This window comes from Eupeodes corollae, chromosome 3 (genome assembly GCF_945859685.1).
Source record: "Eupeodes corollae chromosome 3, idEupCoro1.1, whole genome shotgun sequence".
In the NCBI taxonomy this organism is placed as follows: domain Eukaryota; kingdom Metazoa; phylum Arthropoda; class Insecta; order Diptera; family Syrphidae; genus Eupeodes; species Eupeodes corollae.
This window is the reverse complement of record NC_079149.1, coordinates 78,118,855-78,135,445: the sequence shown is the minus strand read 5'-3', so window position 1 is coordinate 78,135,445 and position 16,591 is coordinate 78,118,855. Positions and strand designations below refer to the sequence as shown.

The following is a 16,591-nucleotide window of genomic DNA, read 5'->3' as shown; positions in this document are numbered from 1 at the left end:
AGTGACATAGGGATCATTAATAGAAGTTTTCATATTGTATTTTAAAGGGTTAAGGTAAAAGGCCATTTTCTTACACCAGAATCTAATACTATTAATATCAATAAATAATAATCTTCATGTCATTATAGCAAAAATAAGAATCTCACTTTAATGTTAACATGACGTTAAGTTGTTAATAGACAGCACGAAGAACAAAAAAAGACCAAGATGGCCTCCCTGTGGAACACCAGATTGAGCAACAAAAGTTTTGAAATACAATTTCTAGATCTACTTTCAAAGAAAAGGCTAAGAACAATGGTGAAAAACCAAGAATCTAAGTTTAAATACAATAATTTCGTGGATTAGTTGGTCAAAATCTATAGAAAAGTCAGGGAATGCACATTCAATTTCATAACCTTGTTCTAAATCGTTTGAACATTTGTTTGAGAATATGAGAAGATTTCAATTTTCCAACCAGTTTAAAATTCCTTTATATTCATGATATGATATGTATCTACGTATATATAATTCGAAAGTTATATCTTAATATGGTATATAAAAAACGATTTTCTTGAGTTTTTAAAACTCCAAACTTGTAAGGAAAGTGTTTATTCACCTTCATATTAAATTAGGTTTTATCGAATAAAATAAACCAACTTACTTACTTTCTAGATTTTGGCTTATAAGTTGTATCGATAAGGTAAAAGGAATAGACAGGTGTAGAAGCTGTTTATTTTTAAAGTTCTTTTTTTACTTACGTTAAATACATAAAATGAATTACAGGAAAATCGAATTATGTTTGTAACTACCAAAATATAAATTAAAAAGAAAAATTAATGTAAATTACTTTGCAACTCTTTGCCGTCAGTGTTATCGAATTTTGGAAAAAAAATATTCTCTTAAACAAAAATGTATTTTCAGTTTTTGTAAAAGCATCAGTATTCTGAAAAATTGATGAAACAAGTATTTTTGGTACCTTTGTTTTGAAATTCTGACCAAGTTTATACATCTTTGTTTCTAATAAACATGGTGTAGGCTGACCTGATTGGCTTATACCCAAATGTACTTTTTATCAGAAATATCCACAATAATGTATACATAAATATGTACACAGGTACGTACATAAGCAGTAATTCAAAACAATTTGTGGCTTATGCGCCGTAATTACCATGCAACAACACTATTTGTTGCGCTTGAAGACAAGGCACATTTGAAGGTAAATCATACTCCAAGAGTTACCTTCAACATTGACGTCTCCCTGCTTAATCGAACTCTTGGAAAAACTTCAAATAAGCAATGAAAATGAATCATAGTCAGACGAGCACCAGACACAAGACGAAACAACTTAAGTGCGACGCGCGACAAGCGGGACCTAGAGCTCACATATTTTGATTGCACCATTTTATTTAAACCCAACAAAAAAAAACTAAATTAAATGGTATCTGCCTAATAGGGGCAAGACGTAAGACTTGATATTGTGAATAGAAATATGAATTGATACAAAAATATTTAGTGTTTTTGAGTTGTTATTTTCATAAAGTCTAAACAAGTTGAAGACACAATAAAAATCATAAATAGTGTTATAAAAATAAAAGTATTCATGCAACGTCGTAGTTTACGCAAAATTTTGCATGAACGACCTTTATTAACTTTCCATAGGAAGTTATTGTAATCGGCCCGATTTGTCTAATTGAAAATTTTGACATTTCTCGACGTTTCAAGGTCTCTAGAATCTAAACAAAAGATTTTTAGAGACATGTGTGTGTGTGCGTGTTCGTACCTTCGTGCATTTACAAGTTTTTTTAGTCGTTCATAGTTTAAGAGCCAGTTGAGGTATCGACTTCAAATACATTTTGTTATACAGATAATAATACAGAAAGGACTTTCAAAAAAATTAAATAGGTGGTTTTTCTACCATAGCAATTTAAAAACCCAAAATATCTCAAAAACCAATTAAGCTAACGACTTGAATAAAATTTAATTGTATGTTATATGGCATTCTACCAATCTTACATAATTTAAAAATCAAAAAACTAAAAAAAATAAATTGTTACCTTAAATATTTTAAGCAAAGCAATGATTTTAACTCCAAAATAATTTTATGCAACAAACGTTTTTGACATCTGGTAACCTTTTTGGAAAGATCGAAATGACAGTTTTTTTACAAATATAAAAAAAAAAAACATAACTAAAATGTGGTTAAAATTTTTTTTAGACTGTTATATCTTCTCAAAATTAAAAATATTGGCTTTAAACTAATTTTATCTGATAGAAAGTATTGTTTTCGACATTTTGTAGGATTTGTATTAAATTTCAACAAACAGTTCTTTCATAAAAACTAAAATCTACAAAAAACACTACACAAAATTGGTAAAAATTGATGTTTGATTCTCGATATCTCGTGAATAAATGAAGGTATTGACTTTAAAATAGTTTTGTTAAGTGCTAAATTTTCTTAGAAAAAATGCAATCTGTGTTTGTTTATAAGAGAAATAAAAACTTTCAAGGAATGCTACTAAAATTGGTAAAAATTGTTTTTTCGGCTTAAGATCTCGCTAGCTAACATAGATTTTGTAATCGAACTTTTTCATCATTTGCGAAATATTGTTCTCAATTTTAAATTAATCCTTTAGAAAACTCAACTGACAACTTTCTTAACAAAGCTCAAAAACCTACAAAATAAAAAAAAACTGATGATGAATTATAGGTTGCTGATGATTGATAGTCTTAACTATTTTTTAGCACCTTTGTATAGGGAAATACGTTTAGTGTTCAAATGTATTTTAGTATTTAGTATTTATTTATTTTCTTGATTAGCTTATACTTTAAGATACAATATCTCAATATCTTATTTATAGTGTAGCTTGTAAAATGTACAGTAGCTACGTACATAATTGATTTTAATTCAAGTTTTACATATTTTTACAAATTTGCGAATATAACTTAATCTATGCATTATTAAAGTAAAGTTTAAGTTTCTTTCCCATTTTTTTCGTGTTATTAATACTTTTTATTTCTCGCGGCAATGAATTCCAAATTCTTACTGAGTTGACAAAGAACTGACATTCAGATGTTTGAATGAATGAAAACGCGGAATTACTAGATCACGACATCTGTTAGAGTTGAAAAAGTTTAATTCATTGTAAAGATCCTCAGGTTGGCGGGTTAGAAGTATGTCAGAGAACAAGGTTATTGTGCGCGGAATTTCATAAAATTCTCAAACGACATCCCAAGAAGTTGGGATGTATACTGCGAAACTCTATCGTAACGTCGCAGCCCGTGAATACATCTTATTGCGCTATTAAATGCAACCGTTAATTTCCTTTTACTCTCGAAGTCTACTTACAAAATATTTCACAGCCGTAAGTAAGCAGAGGTAAAATCAGCGTTTTCACTAGAAGAATTCTAATTTTTAAAGGAACAAAGTGCTGTGTTGACCATAGCATGCGTAGGACACCATACGATTTCCCAATTGTGTTGTTTATATGATGTGTCCAGGTAAGGCTGCGGTTAAAAACGACACCTACATTTTTAGCTGAGTCGACATAAGCAATAGGACAGTTATTCAAAAGGATTGCTTTAAAGTAAGACACATCAATTTTGTTTTTTGAAACCACGAGACACTTTGATTTCTTTAGGTTAAGAAGTAAGCAGTTATCAACCGACCAACGCTCAATCAAGCTTAAGTCCTCATTTATACAAGCTGCAGAGTGTTCAATACGTCCCATATAGGCAGCTCAAATAGAGTTGGGTGTCATCAGCATACAGGCGTATTGAGCATTGTCTTACAATTGAAGGAAGTTCGTTAACATAGATTGAAAACAACAACGGGCCAAGAATCGAACCTTGCGGAGCACCCCTAACGACAGGTAAGAAGTTGGAAAGAGTTCTGTTAACCTCTACTGCTTGCACTCGATCAGTAAGGTATGAAAATAAGAGCCTGACTGCGGAAGAAGAAAAGTTAAAATGACGTTAGAGTTTTTCGCAAAGTACCATGTGATTTACCATGTCAAACACTTTTAAGCAATCGAGGAGTAATAAAAATGTGACATTATCCTCGTCTATAGCTTTCCTTATACCTTCCGAGACACTTAACAAAGCTGTAATGCAGCAGTTTTTCTTTCGAAAGCCTGATTGCTTGGGGTTAATAGACTGAACAGGTTAAGAAACTCATTCATTTGTTTTTGTATAATTTTCTCAAAAACTTTTGATAAAAATGGCAATGTTGAGATTGGTCTAAATTCGTCTCCTTTTGAAGTTTTTGGAATGCCCTTTTCCATTGTGTTGCGAATTTATTTTGTACCAAGATGGAATTAAAAATGTGGGTAATAACGGGCAAGAGCGTTGGTAAAATAATTTTCAAAAATAGTTATGTTAACATTTTGCAATCCTTAAGAATCAAGTTAACTAAACTGTTCATTTTAAAGGAAGTTGATCTAATATGAATCTATAGATGTAAAGTGTACATTTAACTTTTCGAACCGCTTTAATTTTAATAAGCCTTATATATTTAGTTTCGTGTTGCAATACACATATATAGTTGCGACATCTTCTTCTGAAAAAGCGTACAAAAATTGTGTTTAGTACTTTAAAATGATACGTCATTATCTGTCAATATAGACATGTTCAACAAAAAAATCAGACTGTAAAAAAAGAAATAAATTCGGGAGAAATGTAATAAAAATTCGGTTGTCCCGCAAGCGTAAAGAAAATTACAAAAACCCTTACGATGGACTGTCATGCTAGAGGTCTTGGGTTCGATCCCTGCCAACTAAAGTTTTCACGGGTACTGCACTTTCTTTCATGAAAAGTGCTTTCTCAAATTTGGCGTTCGGATTCAGCTTAAAACTAGTTCCATCCCTGAAAACAGTACTCGCACACAAGAATGGTTGAGAGTTGTCAGTCACTAGGCCCTAGTTCTCAAACGGACTGTTGCGCCACCCAATTTATTTATTTTTATATCATAAATGTATTTACAATTTCTTACTAAAAATCAATGACGAGAAGTTTTAAACAACCAATTGTTAAGGGTTTTTTTTACTATTTAGTAGTTCGTTAAATATTTAGAAATGTACTAGGCCGTTGAGAACTAGGGCCCAGGGACTTACAACTCTCAAGCTGAGTGGTAGTACTGTTGTCAGGAACTTACAGTTTTAAACCGATTACGAGTGGCTCTGGCTAATTTGAGAAACCACTTTTTATGACAAGAACTACTCTTGGAGGATTTGTCGATTTCTCACGAGAGGCAGTACCCGTCAAAAAAGAAACTTAAGATGGCACAGGCAGGCCAGACATCTGGCATAACAGTCCACCGCACTAACCATCATGCCACGTGAACTACAAGCAATTTACTAAGAGAGTCCAAAATTATTATAAACCTTTATTTTTGTTTTGCTATTTAGTAAATTGATAATTGCATTTTAAAGCGAACAAAAAGGTCTAAAAAGTTATATTTCGTGAAAATAAACAAAGCAAATTCGCTTAAACGGACTTATTAATTGGATTTCTATTTTATTTTGTTTGTCAGGATCATTTTATGAGAATAACTGCATGGATGTCATATAGATTAAAGATATAGATTAAACAAATTTCTTTAAGTTAAATTAACTATACCGTGATTTTAAATTTAGTAAATTGTTAAGAGTTAGTTAGATGTTAAAATCGCTTAAAATTACATTGATCATCTTTTAAGCTTAGTAAATTGCTAAAAACAGGTTTAACATTTTACTAAATCATTTGAAATTTTGCGTCACTCTTGTGCAACAACCACCATATTAATTTTAATTGTTTTGATATCCTCAATAGAAGATTTTAGAAATCTACCGAAGAATACATCGTTTATGTCAGACTTTAAAAAATGTTCACTGGATAATTCATTCCCGGTTTATTTTTTGTCTCACCCCGGAACGCCATTTTCATAACCACGTGCAAGCGTATACTGTTGAACTGTCATTTCAATATTTTCTTCTTTTCTTCTAATAAATAAACCTAAGAGTATCAACATAAAATAATGGTCAAAAATTCTCGAAATATTTCAACAAAATCATTTGATAATCATGTTTGGGAAAAGGTAAAAATTAAAGGAAATGTTATTTCTGATGATGGTGGAGGATTTGAAGGCCTAATTGGATTGGAAGTTCTTGAAAATTACGATAAAGTTTTGGTGGAAAAGGGAAAGGTTTGAATTCTTTCTAATTTAAAGCAAAAACTTTTAACAAGAAAGGCATTTCTTTTTTTAGAAAAACAAAAGGCTCTCAAAAAAAGAAAAAAAGCAACTTAAAACTGAAACTTCGAATCGAAAAAGAAAACTTATTGAAAACAATTCAGATTTTATAGAAAATGATGGAGACTGTCCAATACCATCAAAAAAAGAAAAGAAGTCGAAGAACAAATCTACCGACAAAACGAAAGCAGCACAAAAAAACACTCCTGGTAGATTCGTTCTTCTAAATCCCATTCAAAGTGATGACGATGAGGAACAAAACGATAGGGTCAAGGAACTGGAGGTAAGTTGAAATAATTTGATTTAAATTGAGTGGGTTCTGGAAAACATTTTTTAAAGGGATGGGAAGGCCTCGGCGTCCCATTTAAAATATTAAAAAGTCTAGCAGAAAGAGGATTTAAATCTCCAACTGAAATTCAAGCTAAAACCCTTCCTGCGGCAATTATGGGGAAAAAAGACATTTTGGGGGCTGCCGAAACCGGAAGTGGAAAGACATTAGCGTTTGGAATACCGATCCTTGCTGGAATTATGGAATTAAAAAGAAAAAACTCAAGAGGTGGTATTAGGAGGGCACCTAAACAAGCATTAAACAAGAATAACGGAGAAGATCGGGAGAATTTATCTCCTACAGATGAATTAAACGTTTACCCATTGCTACAGGAAGAAGAAGATAGTCAAGAAAAGGATAATAAAGATGACTTTAAGCCCCTTTATGCGCTTGTATTGACTCCGACAAGAGAACTGGCTGTTCAGGTCAGGGATCATCTCAAAGCAGCTGCTCAATATACAGATATCAAAGTTGAAGCAGTTTTTGGAGGATTGTCAATAGCCAAACAGGAAAGAGTTCTTAAAAGTTGTCCAGAAATAGTTGTTGCAACTCCGGGAAGGTTATGGGAGCTGCTGCAACAAGACAATCCCCATCTTAGTAAGATCGATGATATCAGTTTCTTAGTAATCGATGAAACTGATCGAATGGTGGAGAAAGGACATTTTGAAGAGCTAAAACTTCTTCTTAATCGTTTGAATTCGGACGAAGCTAGAAAACAAGTACGTCAAAATTTTATCTTTTCTGCAACTTTGACACTGGTTCATGATTTACCGGATCACTTGCAAAGTAAGTAAATTATTTTAAGTTTACTTTAATTATTTTAAGTCATTACATAAACAACACCTGTGACTGTAATTTCTATTGATCTTCTTTTTATCGAGTTTCATCTCATCCAAATCAAATTGGCAATTTTCAAATATTTATGGTTGGCTAATTCAGGGTCCTAAAGAAAGTCTTTTAAGCTCGATTCTTTTAATTTGTGTCTTTGTTTAGTATTTATGTTTTGCTCGCTGGCATCTTATCTACAGTGGCCCACACGAATAATCCGACATATAAAATATATACATTTTCTCAATGCATTTTCTTCGAGAAAATGTATGGAAAGCGTAAAACATTTATGACCATTTTATATTTAAACACATTACTATCTTAAATAGGCCAGAATAACAATTGAAGCCATTAAACAACAAATAATATTAAAAACAAAAGCAAGTCTATAGTTGAACAATTCACACAAAATTAAAAACTTCATATTTAGTAGTTAGTTGATTATCTTTTTGATTATATCGCTTTCTCAGGGCATGGAGTTATTTCATCAATTTATTGAAGATCTGCTGATTACAAAATTACTACAAAATATTAAAGCTAATAAGATATATACACATATACAAGGAATTTTAGATTAAATTTAATTAATTAACCAATTACATATTTCAAGAATTTTTTTTAAAAACAATTTCTATTCATACATAGGTCAATTTCATTATAAACCATATTAAATTTAGGCCATAATTAGTCCTATGAAGAGGAAGATAAAATAATACATTTATGTTGCGAAAAACTCGTGATGGAACATGGAATGGAATTAGTGAAAGCAAATCACAAGAATTTATTCTGTTATCAATAATATACTTAAAAAACACAACACTTTGGACTTGTCTCCGACATTTAAGCGTTTTTTAGACAATAAGAGCTCGCTTTGATTTATAATCTGGTAAAGGCCCAACCCAGTTAAGTTTTCGAAGTGCATAACGAGTGAAACTTTTCTAAACTCTTTCTATTCTCAAAATATTATTTTCATAAAAAGAAGACCAGACGGTACAACAATATTCTAAAACAGATAGAACAATAGAAATAAATAAGGTCTTCAAAGTATAGGGGTCCTTAAAATATTTGGAGTTCCGCTTCAAGAAACCTAAAAGTGAATTACCATTAAATATCATGTAATCAACAGAAGATCTAAGTCAATCTTTGAATCAAAAATCACCCCAAGATCATTTACTTCAATTACGCTTAGTAGATTAACATCATAGAATTTATATTAAAGTCAATAAGGGATGAAGACTTAGATGCACTACAAATTTTACACTTCGAGTAATTCAACTGAAGATGATTGTAGTTGCACCAATTAAGAAAATTGTTTATATCCAGCTGCATTAATAAGCAATCTTCAAGTGAAGATGTTGCTGTGAAAACTTTCACATCATCGGCGCACATCAAGCAGTTGCAAAATTTAAGAACAGATGGTAAATCATTTATAAAGATTATAAAAAGAAGTGGACCCAAATGACTGCCATGTGGAAGACGCGACACCACTTCATTAAGATTTGAAACACAATCATATATTTTAACAGTCTATTTTCTATCAGAAAGGTTTAAATCTAACCACTGTAAAAATGAAGCATTCAATCCTATCATATTAAGCTTTTGTAGGAGAAGACCATGATGCACGCGGTCAAAGGCTTTAACAAAATCAGTATACAGGACATCAACTTGTCTACCCTTTTGAACATGATTATAACAATAATTTGCAAATATATTTAAGTTTGGGAATAACTGAAAGTTTTGATGTTGGTCTATAGTTCTTCACTAAGTGCTTAAGACCACTCTTAAGATCTATATAAGATATTTTCCATTCATTAAGAAAAACACCAGTTTGTAAAGATTTATTAAAAATAAGGGTTAAAACACTACAAATTGAATAAGTACATTTTGACAAAAGAATAGGAGAAATCATATCAAAGCCAGGTTTTTTTGACACATCAATTTCTTTTAAGCTATCCAAAACATCTTGTTCTGAAAAACTCTGTAGTTTAAAATCAATCAAAGGAGTTATATCAGGATACAAGCTGCTGATATTTTTTTAAATATTACAATTATAAGAAGTTTGAAAGAATTGAGCAAATAGGTTACATATTACATAAGGACTGAATATCATTGGATGTAATTTCATCGTATTTCATAGATTGAGGAAAAGATGAACTATTTCTTTTAGAGTTCAGAAATATCCAAAAAGATTTCGAATTATGTTTTATATTTGATTCAGTATTTATAATATAATGTCTATACAAAAACTTGTTGAGAAAATCTAATTCTTTTCTTAACTGAAAAAATACTGCACGATCTTCCGAAGAATTTGTTACTTTATAACGCTTAAATGCCTTATTTTTAGCATTCTCTACATTTTGTATACTTTTGTTAAACCATGGAAGCTTAAACGGCTTTTTCTTAGTTAAGGTAGCAACAAATCGTTCAATGCCTTCATTAACAATGCTTTTTAAACTTGTAAAACTATCATCTAGAGACTTGCCTTCCAATAAATCCTTCCAGTTGACATTTGGCGATGCTTCTGATGGTGCCGTTGCTTAATTCTTTGCTCTTGGTCTCTAAAAAAAATCTTTAGAGATTCCGAAGATACGGTCCTTCATCTTTAATCTGCGTTGAATGATGACTGCTCAGCCGGTCCCGATAGTATTCCCCCGATAGTACAACAAAAGTGTAGTAATGCTTTAGTTGAACCCCTTACGTTCTTATTCAAACTTTCTCTAAAATCAGTCAAATTTTCCCAGTATATGGTAGAAGTCATTTCTAACACCAATTTTCATGAAAGGCCGATATAACAAACTACAGGCCCATTGCAAAGCTTTCTTGCATTCCTAAATTGTTTGAACAAGTTGTTTGTGAAAGTGTAGCATTTTTTAGTAAAAATCTCATTTGAGAACAGCAACATGATTTTATGAAAAAAGAACAACCGTTACAAATCTCCTCACATTCTCAAACATATGTTCAAACGTTTTAAAACAAGGTTATGAAGTTGACTGTGTATACGCCGACATTTCTAAGGCTTTCGACCAACTAAGCCACGGAATTATTTTATTTAAACTTAAAGCTCTTGGTTTTCCACAATTTTTCTAAGCTTAGATCAAATCATACCTTGAAAACAGATCCTATGAGGTCACTCTTTCATTTCTTTCACTAAAAAACGAATCGTTAGTGTATTTGTTTATTTTATATCACAGCAAAAACTCTGTCGCGTCTCCACATTTAAAGATTTAGGTGTTTATTTCTGTTCCAACTTAGTGTTTACACATCAAATTAATTGTATGGTCAATAAGGCAAGTTCTATGCTTGGTTTTATACAACGCGCGCCACAGGATTTCAATGATCCCTATGTTAATCTTTCTTTGTACAATTGCCATGTTCGTCCTCATCTTGAATATGCTTCGCAGGTATGGACACCCTATTAGGAAATTCATAAAAAACGTATTGAATCAATTCAACATAATTTCATTCGTTTTGCCCTAAGTTTCAGATCTATCCCAGATCGCTTAGACTATACCACCCCAAAAATGGTATTCGGTAAAAGCTTGCATTCCCTTCAAGATCCTACTGGAAGACGATGCGGTACACTTCTATACTGACGGTTCAAAGACCGGTCACGGAGTTGGAAGTGGTATCTATTCAGAACAACTGAATCTCAGTCTATCCTATAGACTTCCCAATCAATGTAGTGTATTCCGGGCAGAAGTAATGGCGATTAAAGAAGCACTATCATGGCTCAAAGAAAACGTTATATCTTGTAAGGATATACGAATCTTCTCAGACAGCAAGGCCGCTCTTAAATCTCTCGCGTCTGTCTCCACAAACTCTCGAACAGTCCACGATTGTCGATCATCTCTGAATGAGATGACGGAACAGTTTAACCTTCACCTCATTTGGGTGCCGGGCCACAGAGACATTCCGGGAAATTGTAAAGCCTATGAGCTCGCCAAAAACGGAACACTTCTGCCTCATGTTAGACAAAAACATAACACAGGAACACCACTTGCTACATGCAAATATCTTCTGAAGCAATATGCTCTAGAAACAACAAATGCTAGATGGTCACAAAGTACCACCTGCCTAGCAACCAAGCAAATATGGCCAAATATTGACTTAAAACGGTCAAAAAGCTTGATATCACTGAGCAGACAAAGTATAAGCTCTACAATTGGAGTAATAACGGGACACTGCCTCATAGGAAGACATGCTCTGAGGCTAGGGGTCTACACAAATGACTTCTGTAGAAGCTGCATGGACGAGGAGGAAGAGGAAACGGTCCAACACCTTCTATGTACATGTCCAGCACTCTCCATTAGAAGGAATAACTTCCTCGGTAATCCCTTCTTCGATAACACCAGTGAACTGGCAACGATTGACACAAAACTTCTCTCTAACTTTATTAAAAGTACAAAATGGTTTGTTTAAATTCATTACTCTCCCATGAGTAACCTCATTAGTGGTATCACAATGGACCCTTGCGGTCTACGTATGTCAATGACATCTGGACAGCCACTCCAACCTAACCTAACCTAAAGGGTGTGTTAATCATGATTTGATATTTCTTCATCAACTCATTAATGGTGAAATTGATGCACCTTATTTGCTATCTTGTGCACATTTGAATTACCAAGGCGGAACTCATCAGCTGCGTACATTTGATTTTATACATATTGACTTCCATAGAACTAACTATGGGAAGACAAGCTTTAAGTCAAATGAGCATTTTATATTAACTTAAACTGCTCATCGATAGATTTAAATTTAAATAAGGTGGGATTAAAATCATTGTTTAGAACCAGTGCTCCACTATCGTAAACGTCTTTATTTTATCTTTTGTTGTTCTGTATTAATTCATGTTAGATGTAAATTATGTTTTGTGCGTGTCTTAGGCTTTAACTGTATTATTATCTTACTAACAACTAACACATGCACTTATGATGAGTCTCTGATCGTAGTTTGACGCTTGCTATAAGCTAACTACTTTCTGAAATTCTGAAGTGTAAATAAGAAGGAATTTTAGTTGATTAGCCTAATAAAAGGCTTCTCATCCAACGTTTCAAATTATGAATCCTTTTTTCGTTTTTAAATCGTGAAATGAAATTATGTAATGGACTGTGGGAGGGTTCCGTTGCACAATTGTTGCTCTTTCTCGTACTGATTTAACGTCCTGCCTATGCAAAAACAATTTTCTAAATTTTTAAAGACCTACGGTTTCATTTTGATGTTATTTAGACGTGGATCAGGGAACTACCTTAAATTTAAGTAATAGTCTTCCGTAATACAAGGCTAATAATAACGTTATCATTTCACGCTAAAAAATACCGTTGCTGCTACTACAGAATAAAATCAGCTAGTGTCCGATTATGTGTAAGAGGTTAAATTAAGAAGTTTTTCAAAATTTATTTGCTAATTACTAATTTGAAACCAGTTTTTTAATTTAAACTTATGTAATATGATAAAATGATTTTCTTGGAGAAATTGCATTGCGAAAATGTTCATTCTCTTTGTTCGATAGTCGTGGGAGTGATAGTTTCTTTTAGAAATATAGTTTTCAAATAGAAATAAAACGCATTTCATCTAATTTTATGACCAAGAATTAAACTATATTCTTACAAGACAAAGTTTGGCCATTATGTTTTAAAAAATGATTTTCTGCAAGTTCCATCCTAAATGCACAATTTTCGACCACTTTTTGCATTAATTTGTGCCATATGTTAGCAATAATGCACGCAAAAATTTGTTGCGGTTTTAAATGCGGAGATTTCGCCTTAATATTTCAATCTGTAGAATCTAGGCTTTGTTTGTTGTTCATTTTTTTTCCATTATTAATTATAGGAATTTTACTTTACGCTGTTAGGATCATAACTATTTTTTTGTTTTCAAAGTAAATGTTCAATAAAAATGGTTTTCATAATATATTACATTATTGTTTTACAGAAAAAAATTTCGGGAGAAAAAATAAACTAGTTAAACCGACTCCAGGTTTAAAGATCCATAATCTTATTGAAGAGCTTGGTATTTCCCAACCTAAAGTTGTCGATGTCACAACAAGTGGACGTATGAACCAAATATCCTTGCACTGGTCCATTAAACTATTTTTTATTTTTATTTTTTAGAAACTGCTCATACCCTAACTGAGTGTCGATTGATTTGTCCCATCGATCACAAAGATTATTATTTATATTATTTTATTCAACGTCATCCGGGAAGGACAATTGTTTTTTGTAATTCTATAGATTGTGTCAAAAGGTTAGCAACTCTCTTTGGATTATTGGAATGCAAACCATTGCCACTTCACGCAAGTATGATTCAGAAACAACGATTGAAAAACCTTGACAAGTTTAGAGATAAGGTTGATGGCTTGCTCATTGCAACAGATGTTGCAGCAAGAGGTTTAGATATTCCAAATGTGGAGCATGTTATTCATTACCAGGTAAGTTAAACAAATAATTTTGTTTGGTCCGAACTTTTAAAATTTTAAAACTGACATTTTTAGGTTCCAAGGACTAGTGAAAATTATGTTCATAGATCAGGAAGAACAGCAAGAGCTAATCGAGATGGAATTACTGTCATGTTCATGGAGCCTGGAGAAGTGAAAAGTTACTTGAAGCTCTGTAAAACTTTAGAAAGAAGTGAGTATATTAGGTATAAGAATTTCAAATTTCATCATTTTGTTTAACACCATATAATTCATTAGATGATGATCTTCCAATTTTTCCTGTTGCGGAAAGATACTTGATTCCTATTAAACAGCGTGTCAATCTTGCTCGCGAAGTTGATAAACTGGAGTTAAAAATTCGACGTACCCAATCTGAAATTGGTTGGATAAAAAAGAATGCAGATGAAATGGAAATGATTCTTGGAGATATGGACGACAATTCGTAAATAAATTAAACATGTCGATTATCAAATCCTTTAATCTGGATATACAGTGCAGTATGTTTTTGCCTGTGTGCTTCGATATAAAAATCATTGTAATGTTAATCATTGTGAATTCAGAATTACGGATTTTATAATCGACCCGAAGAAGTTGTAATAGTACCTAATTAATCTATTTTATATTTATATTTTTTAAGAGGAGAGAGTGATGACGATGATGCTTTTATTATTGAAAAAAGACGAAATCGTCAACATCTATCCAGTGTTAGAGAAGAGTTGAAACAGTTGTTGGGACAACAAATCTTTCCAAGAGGCTTCAGCTACAAGTAAGTAAATTAAAAAAAAGTATATTGATTGAGCTGTAAAGCATTTAAGTACATTTTCAATACTGTAATGCAGTACTTTTTAAGTGCTGAGTTTGAACAAGAAAAATCTTTAAGTACAAGTACTCTCTTCTAACTGTATTCACTAATACTAACTGAAAAACTGTCAAGAGCTATGATTAATTCTTTATTTCCTAATCGAAAAATAAAAATGTTCTTGCGCTTGAAAATGTAAGGTACATTAAGTATCCCGTAAATGTGATTAGATACAAGTTTTGGTACCTAATTCTTAATCTAAAAACCATGCATTTAAAATGTATTTCTGTTTATTTTGTATTAAATATATATTTATGTTCTTCTTCTTTAGATACCCAACAAGCTCAGGCAAGCTAGAAATGCCCACTATAGCTGAAACGACCGACGAGAATACGGCTAACAGCGCAGTTAAAGTTATGAAAAAAGCAATTGTCGATTTGAATATAGCAAAAAAACTAAGAAATAAAAAGAAGAAATATTAATATGTAAATATAAATATTGCAAAGAAACTAAAAAATATTAATTTGTTATCATATTGAACTTTAATAAAGACTTGAAACTTTTTTAACGATATAAGACAGTTATCGTAAGCATTGAACCATAGATGTGAGTAGTACCCGTGGCGTGATGGTTGGTGTGTAGGACTGCCATGCTAGAAGTTATTTTTTTGTATTTATTTTATTTTCTTCGTATTACCAAAATAGAATAATAAATATGTAATACATTTCAAATTTAAATATAACAAAATTAACTTAACATGATTTATAATATTATTTATTTAACTTATATTAAATTATTATATTTAAGTGTTTTCCATTTGGTTAATAAGAAGGTACAATCTGTTGCCAAAGACAAGAATCAAAAGTTCCGAAAAAAAATCAAGATATAATAGGATTTGACATAATTTTACTTTAAAAGTGTTGAGGGGTGAACACTTCAATAGATATATATACAAAAAAAAAACATATTTAACTTAATAAATGGAAAAAAGAGTAAACTAACCATTAGATAAGAATCCTGATAATGCGATTGATTTCATTGAAATCAAATCTAAAAAGCCGTTTTTTATGTTTTTGTTAAACAAATGAGTTGATCGAATACTTCGTAATTCAAAAGCAGTAAGTTTAAAAGTCTAGGTGCTATTGAGGAACAAAAATTTAAAAATTGATGAGTATTGTGCGCTGGAATAATGACAAGGTTTCTATCATTACTGCGTAAAGCGTAAGCTGGTATATTGTGACTTAAAAGATAACCACTTCTCACAAAAAATATTTTTAAAACTTTATAAAAATAAAGGTGTTTGAGAGGAAGAATACCAGAGTTTACAAACAATGGAAAGCTATGTTCATATTTTCTTTTCTTCCAAATGGTTCTATGTCTAAACCCGTTTGGACATATGGCATCCAACTATGGGGCTGTACAAAGAAAACAAATGCTGAACCCATCCAAAAATTCCAAAGCAAGGTCCTTCGTGGAATAATAAATGCCCCTTGCTATATAAGAAATAGCGATCTACATCGTGACCTTCAAATTGAAATGGTTACAGAAGTGGTTAAGAAACACGCTGTATCACACAATCAGCGACTGCAAAGTCATACTAACTCTGAAATGGAGACCGTATTAAATGTACGAGACAATGTTCGGAGATTAAGAAGAACCAAGCCTCATGAGCTGATGGGCTAAAAGCTACGGGAAAGTGTTATAACCTTAAACTTCCCCCAATGCGATTTAAAAATCATTTGTCGATCTTTCATAGATTGGTCCTGATTCACCGGTGGTTTTAGTGCGGTAAGAGTCCCACACTACTCGGTACCGATTCTTACCGAGTGTCTTTTGAAGATTTCCATCGGATAAAAAAAAAATGGTTCTAATTAAATTTGTTTGCATTACCAAAAGAGGTTGCACCAAGATTTTTGTAACAACCACCCCAACAGATTATACCGTACTGAAGTTTCGATTCTACTAACCCATAATAAATAGTGTCCATAAATAGTCTATAAC

General features: G+C 32.1%; 1 protein-coding gene across 1 annotated transcript; it reads left to right on the top strand.

The window, feature by feature from the left end:
- Positions 1 to 5,942: 5,942 nt before the first annotated feature.
- On the top strand, positions 5,943 to 15,151 carry LOC129952160 (ATP-dependent RNA helicase DDX24). The gene is made up of 9 exons (XM_056064618.1): positions 5,943 to 6,157; positions 6,219 to 6,485; positions 6,542 to 7,316; positions 13,290 to 13,409; positions 13,469 to 13,785; positions 13,849 to 13,984; positions 14,050 to 14,233; positions 14,429 to 14,557; positions 14,922 to 15,151. Exons 1-9 carry the CDS (start codon positions 5,990 to 5,992, stop codon positions 15,070 to 15,072), a joined length of 2,247 nt encoding a protein of 748 aa, XP_055920593.1. The 5' UTR covers positions 5,943 to 5,989; the 3' UTR covers positions 15,073 to 15,151.
- Positions 15,152 to 16,591: the final 1,440 nt, after the last annotated feature.

What these genes read in the sequence shown, in the direction of transcription:
- LOC129952160 (XM_056064618.1), top strand. Translation starts at nt 5,990, where the DNA reads ATGGTCAAAAATTCTCGAAATATTTCAACAAAATCATTTGATAATCAT. An exon ending in TTTTGGTGGAAAAGGGAAAG is followed by an intron (nt 6,158 to 6,218) that starts GTTTGAATTCTT and finishes TTCTTTTTTTAG; the next exon opens with AAAAACAAAAGGCTCTCAAA. An exon ending in CGATGTCACAACAAGTGGAC is followed by an intron (nt 13,410 to 13,468) that starts GTATGAACCAAA and finishes TTTATTTTTTAG; the next exon opens with AAACTGCTCATACCCTAACT.